The sequence below is a fragment of the Symphodus melops genome (assembly GCF_947650265.1).
Source record: "Symphodus melops genome assembly, chromosome: 14".
NCBI lineage: Eukaryota > Metazoa > Chordata > Actinopteri > Labriformes > Labridae > Symphodus > Symphodus melops.
In genome coordinates, this window is record NC_136704.1 from 23629579 (window position 1) to 23641892 (window position 12314).

Consider the following 12314-nt stretch of genomic DNA (forward strand, 5'->3'; position numbering starts at 1 on the left):
TAAAAATTCTTTTTTCAATAATTTTTGAAATTAAGAAATTATTAAATCGTCCAGAATGTCCTGGACGATTTAAAAAAAGAATAAAACAACGTAATAAAATATCTAAAAACTATTATCTGGACTTTTTGTGCTCGCTGGGATGCTGCGTCACTTCCGCCGCTTCCCTCCGGAAGTACAGTTAATTTTTATTCACAGGGAGAAAAAAAAAACAGCTGTTGTTGAAAAAGAAAACATCAAACTCCACTTGTTTGGCGCATGACTTGCCTTCACATCCTCGCAGACTTAAGTACCGTAAGAAATTCTCTCCACACTCTCCTCTTCGTGTGTCTCGGTGATGTTTCGCTGACTTTAATAACGATTCTGTTTTCGCTCTTTTTTTTTTTTTTTTGGCTCAGTTAGCTCCTGATGCTAGCTGTTAGCACCGAGCTAACACATTGAACCATTTCTGTTTCTGGTGAAAACTAAACTAGTACAGCTGTCAAACATTCACTAAGATGATTATTATTACATATGATGGCGATTGAGTGAGTAGATACGGATCGTACATTGTGTGCCACATTTTTAAAACTGCGATATATCTCTGTTTATGTCCAACGTTAGCCGTGTTGTTGTGCATCATTTCTTATCTTTTATAACAAAAAAACACATAATCTTTAATTCTGTTGTTCATTCTCGATCTGGGTTTATTTATTTTCTGTCCTCTTGTTTGATGGCATATTTTCTTAATCTCCAGAAAAGATAAAACAGTAGGTGCTGTCAAAAAATGTTTAATTATTTTAGATCAATATTAACACAACACCATCAGTCATTCATTATAACAACCTATAGATCACATTTATTTATCTAACTTGAACACTATAGAGACTGATTATTAGGAGTGTCCCGATCCGATATATCCAATATCGGTCCAATATCAGCCAGAGAACGAATATCGGATTTTATTGGACTTCATCTAAAACGTACGATATAAGCAGAATAGTAAAAATAGATAAATAACTGAGGTGAACTTGAATTGTTTGCATTTTTAAAAGTATGTTTTATTTTTATTGGATTTATTTAGGTTATTTTTCAGGGTCTTCTAATGTATTTAATTCACATGTAGAGTACTGTGAATATATGATGTTAAAGGGTAAAATTTATGTAACTAATTGATAAATAATAAATGGGTCAGTTTTTCTCATGCGTGCTGTTGCTGATGATTGTTTGCTGTTTGAGTAGCATTACTTGATCGAGCCTTTTCCAACGTTACACACTTCTAAATAAATCATAAAATTACGTAGGATTCGTGCTGATATCGGATCATTATCGGACAATACTCAAGGCTGCGATATCCGTGTCGTATCGGAAACTCATTATACTAAACAGATGTCAAGATCAGGCTGAAATGCATGATGAAGTTATTCTGTGATTGTGAAATGTTTTCTGACAGGATGCCGGCCTCGGAAGGAGGACCAGCTCCTCATGACTCTCAGCCTGAGATGAAGAGGCCCGATGAGGATGGGGAGGCTCTGCCATCGAAAACAGCACCAGCAACCATTAATAGAGACCTTAAAACAGGAACTGCAGGAGAAAAGACGGCAGCTCCCAGGACGAAGAAAAAACGCTCTGCCTCAGCTGAAAGAGAAATTAAACCTGCCAAGTCATCCAAACAGAGTTCCCCTCCAAAGGATTCCAGCAAAAACATTTCTGATCCACCTGTTAAAAAAGCCAAGCTCCTAAACGCCACAAGTGCCTCCTGCGGAGAAGCTCCCTCCGCGGCTAACTCCAAAGCTTCCCTGAAGCGAACTGCCTCCACAGAATCAGAGGATGAGTTCAGCAGCGACGACAGAAAGACTGACCTCTTCAGAGAGAGGGATGAAGGCGACAAGGCACGCTGCATCCGGAAATATTCGAATAGAGTTAAAGCCAAGCGCAGAGCTGAAGAGCTGCCGTCTGACCTTCAGGAAACAAGCCAAGGGTCCCCATCAGAACCGGGGGGCACCATTCAGATGGACCACAATTATGGTCGATTTTCTGATTCGTCGAGTGTGCAAAGTGTGGGTGAACATTTTCTAGATGAGAACAAAGAATCTGTCACTGAAAGCGAGGGTAACGAAGTTTTAGTTTGTGCCGCACAAGAAGAAGAGTCAAAGGAAACGTTGGTGTCTGTCGATGAAAGTAAGCGTGAGGAATTAAAAACAGCAGAGAACCAGAGGCTGGAGGATGAGGAAGCACCTGCGTCATGTAGAGAAACATTAGACTGTGTCAGTGAAGTTACAGACACGCCTGGCATCACAACGGAGGGAGGAGAAAGTGAAAAGGCTTCAGATAAAGAAACACAGGCCTCTCCACAGGATGAACTGTGTTCTAGGCAGGCGAATGAAAAGACAGACTCGGCTCAGAGGGATGTGAGCAGTACACCTGACCTAAAGGAGAGCACAGACTCTGTGTCTGAGGAGGTGAGGTTAGACATCAAATGTCAGAGTACGGACGGAGAGCATAAAGTGCAGGCAGTCGTCGAAGCAGCCAGCATCTCTGCAGGTATCGAAGCATTGTGTCACGAGAAAAGCATCGGTCGAATTCCTGATAGACAGACTGAGGAAAATGTGGTGACGACAACAGAGTGTGTCGGCAACTCGATGACTCGAACAGACCTCAGTTTTAAAATTGAAGTTAGTTTTAAATCAGAATCAAAGTCTGATCACCTGCAGGTGGGAGACGGCCATGAAGTGACGGGTAGAAATCCCAACGCGTGCGACGTGAGCGATATCATCAGAAAGTCTGAAGAAAAGCTTGAAGACGGCGGCGGAAAAGGGGTGGAGTTACTGTCAAGCGAGGTTGTGGAGGGAGCTCAGTCTTTAACCGACGCACACCTGAGCCACGAGGCGACGGAGAGCTGCACAGAAACGCTGAGTCCAGATTGTAAGGCCGCTCAAGAGCAAACTCCCTGCGAGGTGTTTCCAGTCTCAGACGGTCAGATAGACGCACAGACTAAAATAACAACAGAGGAGGGGTCTGACTCAGCACAAGCCCATGACAACCACAGAGGGAATGAGGAAACTACAGAAATACCCGTTGAGGTCGAGGAAAATACCACAAGTATGGAAGAAGAAATGAAGGTCGAACAAAACAGTCAAGTCCAAATGGATTTACAGGCTTCGGCTACATCCCAGAATCACATGTTGAATGAAGATGCTACAGTGGAAATACAAAGTCAAGAGGAGCTGGAATCAACCAAATGTAATCAGGATAATGTGGACTGCCCCAACACAATGGAAAATAAGGGCGTAGTAACCTTTGAACTGGCTGTTGGACCTGAGGGTCGAGTCGAAACAGAAACACAGATTACACCAGCATCACAGATGTGTAGTCCAGTACCTACAGTTGAAGTCATTGAATGCACCACAAACCTCTCTATTCAGAGGCAACCGGATGTTATCGTTGGATATTCTGAAATATTGAAAGATGAAGACGTTGTTAAAGTTGATTTTAGGAGCGGGCCCGAGAGGGCGACGATGACGACGTCAGAGATCTCTGCGAGGGAAGCTCAGAGCCGGGAGAGTTCACAAACTGGAGGAGGAGGAAGAGAAGACGTGTGGGATGAAAAAGCACAGACGCTTCCGTTTAATAATAGTCAGAGCACTGAAGATGAAGGCAGGGTGTATGTTGAATGTGTTAACGCTGCTGCTGAGACTCAAATAGAAGTGGACACGGAGACCACCGCGTCATCGTCAGAGGTTTCCCATTTGACTCCGACGATAGAAACACAAGTCAGGAAGAGCCGAGAAGGAGACGCTTCTGGTGAGCTTCACAAAGACCTCGTGATTCAGACTCCCGAGAGTAACGGAAACGAGATGGAAGAGTGCGTCACTGTAACTGAAGATCGAGGAGAAACGGATTCGCCGACGGCGACGACACCAGAGGAGGTTTTTGATGCAGCAAATACAGAAGACACGAAAGTCAAGGAGAGCAACGAAGCCTCTGAACCTGCAGCAAACATATCGGGAAAACTACAAGATGGCCCAGCGAGTGAAGCTCCGGAGACGAACACTAATGAAACCGAGTTAATCAAAGAAGGTGATTTACAGGCAGCAGCAACAGCAGAGGACGTTTCTGATCAAACGGCACCAAAACCAAGAGGTCAGAAAGTCGATGAACCAACGACGGACATTAATGATACTGAGAGTGAAGACGACAAGACTAAGGTTATCGCAGACTGCGAGGAAGCTCCTGAGAATCAAACAGAAAGAGATTCGCGAGCAACAGTAGCGCCAGATGAGATCGAGGTCGGTGAACACAGCACAAACGATCTGCTGACTTCGGGTTGTGAAAACGAGGAGGTGATATCTGAACGTGACGATGGACCCGGCCTTCTTGTAAATGTGGAAACGACACCAACGATGGTGAGGGAGATTTCTGACGCAGCAGATCATCAAAACCAGAGGACGGACGATGCGGAGGAACGCAGTAATGCTTTATCAAACGGCATCCCGAAACCTTTTCCGTTGGCTGATTCCGAGGGCGAGAAAAATCAGGACACGCAGCCAAATTCAGCGAGCGTCCAAGCGGGTGTGGATCTTATAAGTGAACCGTTGGATTCCATGATAGAAGAGGAAACATGGGGCAGAGGGGTTGATGAGGTCAGAGAAGCGGGCGTTATCGTTCCTTCTGATAAGGCGGAGAAAACAGTCGAAGGACAGCGAGGAGGAGCTGGAAGCAACGAGGTGATCGTTTTTGTCTGCAACCAGCCGGACGACATGGATGTTGTGATTCAGGCTTCAGAAGAGCAGAACAAGATGGTCGGCCGGTCGGAGGTGGAGATGCATGAAAGCCAGGTGGTCTATGAGCCCATTAGCAGCCCAGAGAGTAACGACGATAGAGACATTTCTACAGTGCCAGTGAACTACGGGGGCTTCTCCTCACTGGATGTGCACAACTCGGAGAGCCGTCACGTCGAAGGAGGTTCCTCTACAAACGGAGAAAACGGCGACGCGCGTCAAGCATTTGACGAGCAGCTCGTCTGCGCCTCGGACAGCCAAGAAGTCAAAATGGACGTCGAGGCTTTCAGCGTGCCAGAGAGTCGAGCCTCTGCACAGTTTGAGCCGGGTGAAACGAGTGCGGATTTGAAACAAGTGGCGGTGATCAGCTCGAGCGATGACGTCAGCGCGCCAGGTGGCCAGTCTGAAGCCGTGACGGAGAGCAGTGAGAGGAACGGGTATCCAGACTGCGCGGGAGCCACGGAGGTTTCCGAACACGTGCAGGAGGAGGCCGCGCTTCAGGAGGTTACAGACGTCACCGTGACAACTACCACGACCCAAGTCGAAATTCCAGATAGCACCTCGGAGGAGTTTGTCATCTTGGAACCAGTCCCGGAGAATGAAGTTCACTTTGACATCGTTACTCAGGCTGCGGCCGAATCGGGGTTGTCAGTCTCGCTTTCAGAGCATTTTAATCCGGTCGACGATGTGGAGAATCAGCAGGCTTCAAATGCTTCCCAGGAAAATGTCCCCGTCCCCGCGGGGAACTCGCAGCAGTGTCCAACATCTGGTGATGTCAGAGATCCCACAGCGGCCAATCCAAGTGAGGGCTTAGATTGGGAGATCAGTCCGGGGGCAGAAATTCCTCCTGACGAAGGCGCTGAGGTTGTTCAAAATTCTGACCACAGCCAGCAACACTCATCTGACACTATGGACTTTAATGCTCCACAGATTGTGCTAGAAAATTCTGAAAGTCCTTTGGTGTTACAAGAGGTGCAGATTCTGGAGGAAATAGAGATTGGCCATGAGATCGTAGTAGCAGAGGAGGAGAACGAGGAAGACGGTGACATTTCAATCATAGAAAAGCCTCAAGAAACGCCCAAAGAAGTCCTTGCTGAAATGTTGGAGGTAAAAGTTGCTGAGACAAAGGAAAGTGACACCGTCTTGAACCAGAAAGGAACAGCTGAGAAGACTGGCGATGACAAACAGGGAGCTGAGGCAGAGAAGCCCAAGAAACAAGAAATGAACACTCAGGCCAGAACCAAAGCCCGCCTGGCAGCTCTGGCTGAGCAGAAAGCTGCAGAAGCTAAGAGACCAGCAAATCGACAGCAGATGAACCTCTTAGCCCTGTGTCAGGAGATCGCAGAGGACATTGCTACGGACAGTATGCTGCTGAAGAGGATAGAGGAAGAAAAGCAAGCAGCGGCAGCAGTGGCGGCGGCGGCAGCTGTGGCGGCGGCGGCAGCAGCAGCAGCGAAGAGTGAAGCCAGCGAGAAGGAAAGTGAACCTGAGAAAACACAGGAAGTAGACACTGTTAATGTCGCTACGCCTGCAGGACCAGAAGAGTGCATTGCTTCTGCAGCGCCTGCAGCCGAGGAGGCTTCTGCAGCCCCGGTCTCAACGGGCGCTTCAACTGAGACCAAGCCCGCCGCAGAGTCCAAGCCCGCCGCAGAGTCCAAGCCGGCCGCAGAGGCTCCGAAGAGGCGTTTCTTCATCTCACAGGTTTCTGTGCCACTAAAAGCGCACGAGAAAAAGAAGCTGACGAGGTATCAGAGACTCAGACAGGTGGAGCTGCAGAGAGAGAAAATGTCCTGGGCACGTGTAAAGAAACTGAAGTCCGATCAAGCAAATCAGATGTTTTCAGACGTGGACTGGCAGGGACCCCTCTCTTTGTTTTCTGTGACTCCTCCGAGCACGACTCCCCAGCCAGCAGCCAGTCCCTCCAAAACTCCTCTCCCAAGTCCTTCCTCCACCAGCAAGCCTGCATCACCACCCAAGGCAGAAATGTCCAAGGCAGACAGTCCTCCGGCTGAACCTGCTAAAACAGAAACCCCTCAAACGGGCCCGACCAACAAGGAACCCGCGACAAGCGAGCCTCCTAAACCTGAACCTGCGACAGCTCCCAGCTCTAAAACTCCTGTCACTGAAACCCGCAAATCCACACGGCTAAGTCAGGCTCAAACTTCAAAAGCAACCGCAACGCCAGCCCCGAAAGCCACCAGATCACCAGCCAAGAGGACGCTCCCAGCAGTGCCCCCTCCCATGCCCAACGGACTGAAATCTCAGAAACAGAAGCCTGTTGAGTACATTCCATACAAGCCCAGGCCCAAGTATTCCTTTGCGGACTTTGAACTCGATGATGACCCCGTACCTGTCGCTCCAACGAAGCCCAGACCTCAGACGAGGCCCGTGCAGACGACGCGACCAAACGCTCAGTCGAACCCGGCAGCTCAATCTAAACCCGCGCTTTCCCCACAACTCGCCGCACAAGCAAAATTAAAAGCTCAGACCGCCCCAGCTGGACAGATCTCAGGTCAGTCAAAGCCACAGTCTAAGTCTGCTGTCGCCTCCACGCCCCAGTCCAAAGCACCAGCGGCTCCGGCAGCTTCTTCAAAAAGCGTCGCGTTAAAGTCTCCTGCTTTGAGCGCTCCTCAGACGAAAGCAGCTGCAGGGCAGGCCAGGCCTCCACAGTTAACGCCTGCTGGAAGCGGGAGCACGTCTCAGGTCAAGCAGTCCACTTCATCGGCATCGACTCAGCCTGCTGCTTCTGTCACACCTGAAACAAAACCTGCTGCTGCTGCTCAGCCTGACTCTCATAAACCTCTAAGTTCAACGGCAGCAGAAGGCGGCAAATGCAAGGTAACTCAAACATAAATGATGCAGTCATGTGTTTCTATAAGAAAAAAAAAACAGTTGACGAGTCATGTGACTTTTCCCTCCTTCATGTTTGCACAGGATACTGCTGGTCCTCTTCCGTCAGCTCCCACATCCTCTGCTCCCTCAGAAGTCGACTCCACGCAGACGTGTGAAGACAAACCAGCTGGTATGTGTTTCTTTGGCGTCTTGGCACGAGTACAAACTCCTGCACACGCGTGTTACAGTCTTTGAGTGTGTGTCGACATGTGTGAGAGGACAGTGTGGTCACATGTTTATAATAATTATCCAGAAGATTAGAGGGTGGGCTAAAAAAGTCCGAGTGTTATATAATCGTGTCTTTTCTTTTAGTGGCTGCCGTTGATCCTTCTCCTGTGGAAAAAACCGAAACAGACGAGTCATCAGAAAAAGCTTGTCAAGTGTAAGAACTTCATCTGCAGTCATTCGACGTGTTGTTCTACTTGTAGCACTGGAAACATGAAGTAAATGTAATGTTTTTTGTTTTTTTTTAATGCCACAGCAGAGAAGCGAAGGCCAAAGACGGCGAGACTCCCCTCTCTGACGCTTCTCTGCAAAAAGAAGTCAGGAAGCTCAAAGAGGCCGACAAAGATGGCTCCCAAACCATCATCGTAAGTGGCTTCCCTCCCAGCTTCCTTTTGCGATGTGTCTCTCGCTGCATCCACAGATGGATTGTTGTGTTTTTTGTTTTTTTTCCGTCGTCTCGCAGGACGCAGGACAGAAGCACTTTGGAGCGGTGGCCTGCAGCGTGTGTGGGATGCTCTACTCTGCTGCCAACCCGGAGGACGAATCTCAACATTTGCTTTTCCACAACCAGTTCATCAGCGCTGTCAAATACGTGGTGAGAGCGAGCTTCCTTGAATGATTCGTCTCGCCTTCTGTCTCACAGTATCGACTCGTCAGGAAATCGGCGGACGCATTGACAGAGCCAACACACACACACACACACACACACACACACCCACACAGAGCGTGTTTCTTTGAATTTGGGCTGTCAGAACTGTCGATACCTTGATCCTCATGTTTTAACCGTTCACTCTCCAGTGTTTTGATTGCTGGTGCTTCTTGGTCTGACGCTGTTTGAGTTTCTCTCACGTATTCAAACCTTTTTTTTTTTTTTGGTGGATTCTTTCAGGGATGGAAAAAGGAGAGGATTCTCGCAGAGTTTCCTGATGGCAAGATCATTCTTGTCCTGCCAGACGATCCCAAATACGCTCTGAAGAAGGTACAGTGTGTTGGATTTCTTTTTGGCCCGAGCAGATCGAACACAAGCTGATCGTTTATTCATTGCACGCCGATGATTTCTGTCTCAGGTGGAGGAGATCAGGGAGATGGTGGACAACGACCTGGGCTTCCAGCAGGTGGAGACAAAGTGTCCCTCTCAGACAAAGACTTTCCTCTTCATCTCCAACGACAAGAAAGTGAGCGGCTGTCTGATAGCAGAGCACATCCAAGAGGTAAGAGAGGACAGAGACGTACAGCACGTGTCAGTATCCAGACGCGTGAAAACAATTAACCATCACAGATTAAATATCTGAATATTAAGCTGAATTAAAAGATCACAAAGAAATATGACTTAAGTGGATATATAGACATTAAAATATGTAACAAAATTACTGACGAGGGCTCGACTGATGTGGGATTTTTGAGGGTCGATATCGATGTCGGAGAGGGAAACAGACCTGATCCAGATATGTCGTCTGTTATCGCTCTGATTGAATGTTTGATCCGTAAAGATAAATAAAGGTGAACACATTTATTGTGTTGATCACATGATGGTCACTACACTGGAGCGTAACTTTGCCTCGACGCTCTGTAAGGGGGATGACGCTCGTTCTGGTCCATATAGCGCCCTCTGCTGGTGACAGAGAACTTCTAGTGTAATGCATTGAAACTTATTGGCGCACATCTGCGATAAAATTTGCCGATATTAAAGGTCACTGGATGTGGTTGATATCGGCTGGCTGATTTATCGGTCGGGTTCTATGAATAACCTCCATGTTTTATTTCTCTGAAGTCCCCGACAGACTCTGCTGCTTGTTTAAGAAGGATTTAGATTCGCAGTTAGAGTTCAACATTACACCGGTGTGTTTCTGGAGAATTGTGCCGCGTCTGTAAACGAACGTTCCTCTGGTTGTTTGGTCGCTCTCAGGGCTACCGGGTCATCGAGGAGCCGTCGCCCGAAGGCTCCGAGGGAGAGAAGCTGATGTTTGAACGTCAGAGAGCTTGGTGCTGCTCGACCACCGCGGAGCCGGCCATCTGTGGCATCAGCCGCATCTGGGTGGTCAGCGTGATGAGACGCCTGGGCATCGCCTCGCGCATGCTCGAGTGCCTCAGGTTGGTGTCTCTTTAAATCTTTACATTTGTCCCAAAATGGAGACACGTTTTAAATATATATATATATTTTTTTTTTTTTATTGCTTCGACAGGAACAACTTCATCTACGGTTCCTACCTGAGCAAAGATGAGATTGCGTTCTCCGACCCCACGCCCGATGGAAAACTCTTTGCCACGCATTACTTTGGCACCTCTCAGTTTTTGGTTTATAACTTTGTGAGTGGAACTCCGTCATCCCAGCCCAAAACGGACGCAGTATGACAGTCTTCACGAGAGACGCTCACTGACCCGACTGGACGCTCCGCCCGGAAGCTGCGTCTAAACACAGAATCCGATCATTAACAAAAAGAAGAAGCTGTAAACGACTCATTGGTTTAAATCTCAGGATGAAAACAACAAGGTGTTGTTTATAAACAAAAAGTTATTAATTCACCCTTTAACCCCTTCCTGAATCGTATTTTCTCAAAAAGAGTATTTGCTTTTATACATTTTTAGTGAACAATTGGTCTTATTATCAGTATCGAGTTAACTCGCATGAACTGACAGCAATACAAATCAGAACATTTCATTGGACTCTCGACCCCCGAGAGGCCGACCACAGACTGCATCCATCACATCTTTTACGCTCTCACGATGAAATGTGTGACGAGGACGGTTCCTTTCTGCCGTCCACCATGACGCCGACCGATCGGGTTGATTTTTACGTATCTTCACCACTGCCTCTGATTTCACAACATTTTAAACCCATCATGTCGACCAGGCGACTGCATCGCTTTCGACTCGTTTCAAGCGTCGGGTCGGAGCGACGCCGTGGGAGAACTGTAGCTTGGGCATTGATCGAGTGCTCTAACTTTCTTAGATCAGCTCGCCTGTTTTTTTTTGTTTTTGTTTTTTTTTTCCAAGCTGAGCCATAAACTGTAAACCATTTAGCAGGGCATTGTAGCCTTTACTGTATGACTGATCTTTTTATATTTTGATTTCTCAGAGACGATCTCAATTTGTTTGTGCCTGAATGAATAATGTGTGACTTCATTTGTTTGCCGACCATACTTGGCTTTTTTTTATCGCATTAGTCTAGAGTATCATCCTCCTATTTGTTAGTGGAAACAGATTCAAATGTATATCAAATTATAATGTGGATTTATGAATACTATAACAAAGTGTCTAATGGAATGATGTGCTCCGTCGGGGGCGAACAGAACGACGCTCGTCCTGGTTGGCCTTCGTGAGGATTCGCTAACACGAGGCGTTGACATGAATCTCAGTTTCATTGTAACCCATCTCTTATTTTCTTCTTTCCTCTCGTTGCTTTTAGAAGGGTGTGTCGTGTAAGGAAAAAGTACTTTGATTTATACGAAGCTGTCATGTAAATATTTATTTAAATAATAAACAATTTAAAACATTTGGGGGTTTTTTGCTCATTTTTATTGGGAGGACTCAACAGGTGAGTGTTTTACCTTGTCAGTCCTGAAGTCTTGAATTGGTCACCACTGCCATCTAGTGGACATTGTTGTAACTCATGCATTTACTACAGTGGCAGGGAAGTGCAAACAACTTTATCAAACTTTTAGACAAATTCACAAAATGCCGAAAACCAGAAATTCACGTTTTAGAAAATGAATGTAGAAGACAAATTTAATAATGACAGAATCTTGCTGGAAAGGGATGTAGATTGATAGATATATTGATCCCGAGGGAAATTGAAGTTGTAGATGCCTAAAGCCAGAAGTGATGGAGTTTATTTTGGCGTAGGGACTGTGAAATGTGTCGTACAGTTAAGTTGACTGAATGACCTTTTTTCAAAACCTGACACCGTTAACGCACATCTTTCCATGAACACTGATTAATCAACAGCTCGTGCAATCACTTCCAGGTCACTTCAAGCACTTAGTACTTTCCCCTTCTGTCAATCCAAAGCAGATGGAGGGTGTATGTTTGTAGATTTGTTCTGAGTTTCAGCACGTGTTGGGAGTGTTTTGCATCTTTGTTTTCTAAAATGTGAATTTGTCTCAAGCTTTGCTAAAGTATTTCAAACTTGTTATTGGACTTCCCAGCAGATGGAATTTATTGTGCTTTTATTTTGTAGTTTAAATAAATCATTATCTCCAGAATGTTTGCTGCTTATAAATATCAATAGCAGTCTGTAGTGGCAGGTATGTTATTATTGACTGTTTAGAAATAAGTGTCAAATGGTGGACTTTTCTGGCTGTCATGTTTTCTCTTTCCAGTTGCAGATATAAACAATCCCCTCTTAGTGCATTCCTCGACACTCCTGTCACAACACGGGCCAACTCGATGGCAACTTCTGAGAAACAAAACAAGCTTAGAACAACATGGATACTTCCTCAT

At 46.5% G+C, this 12314-nt stretch overlaps 1 protein-coding gene across 2 annotated transcripts; it reads left to right on the plus strand.

Annotated features, from left to right (window-relative positions):
* The first annotated feature begins 164 nt into the window (after positions 1 to 164).
* Positions 165 to 11367, plus strand: LOC306834984 (uncharacterized protein). 2 transcript variants are annotated; one of them, XM_079361333.1, is made up of 10 exons: positions 165 to 291; positions 1430 to 7595; positions 7692 to 7779; positions 7962 to 8031; positions 8131 to 8239; positions 8338 to 8469; positions 8764 to 8853; positions 8942 to 9085; positions 9781 to 9965; positions 10058 to 11367. In XM_079361333.1, the coding sequence occupies exons 2-10, from the start codon at positions 1431 to 1433 to the stop codon at positions 10224 to 10226; spliced, it is 7152 nt and encodes a 2383-aa protein (XP_079217459.1). In that variant the 5' UTR covers positions 165 to 291; position 1430; the 3' UTR covers positions 10227 to 11367. The 2 variants fall into 2 exon arrangements, with proteins under 2 accessions (XP_079217459.1, XP_079217460.1); XM_079361334.1 differs by having other exon boundaries at positions 8134 to 8239.
* The last annotated feature ends 947 nt before the right edge of the window (positions 11368 to 12314 follow it).

What these genes read in the sequence shown, in the direction of transcription:
- LOC306834984 (XM_079361333.1), top strand. Translation starts at nt 1,431, where the DNA reads ATGCCGGCCTCGGAAGGAGGACCAGCTCCTCATGACTCTCAGCCTGAG. An exon ending in GTGTGAAGACAAACCAGCTG is followed by an intron (nt 7,780 to 7,961) that starts GTATGTGTTTCT and finishes CTTTTCTTTTAG; the next exon opens with TGGCTGCCGTTGATCCTTCT. An exon ending in TCAGCGCTGTCAAATACGTG is followed by an intron (nt 8,470 to 8,763) that starts GTGAGAGCGAGC and finishes GGATTCTTTCAG; the next exon opens with GGATGGAAAAAGGAGAGGAT.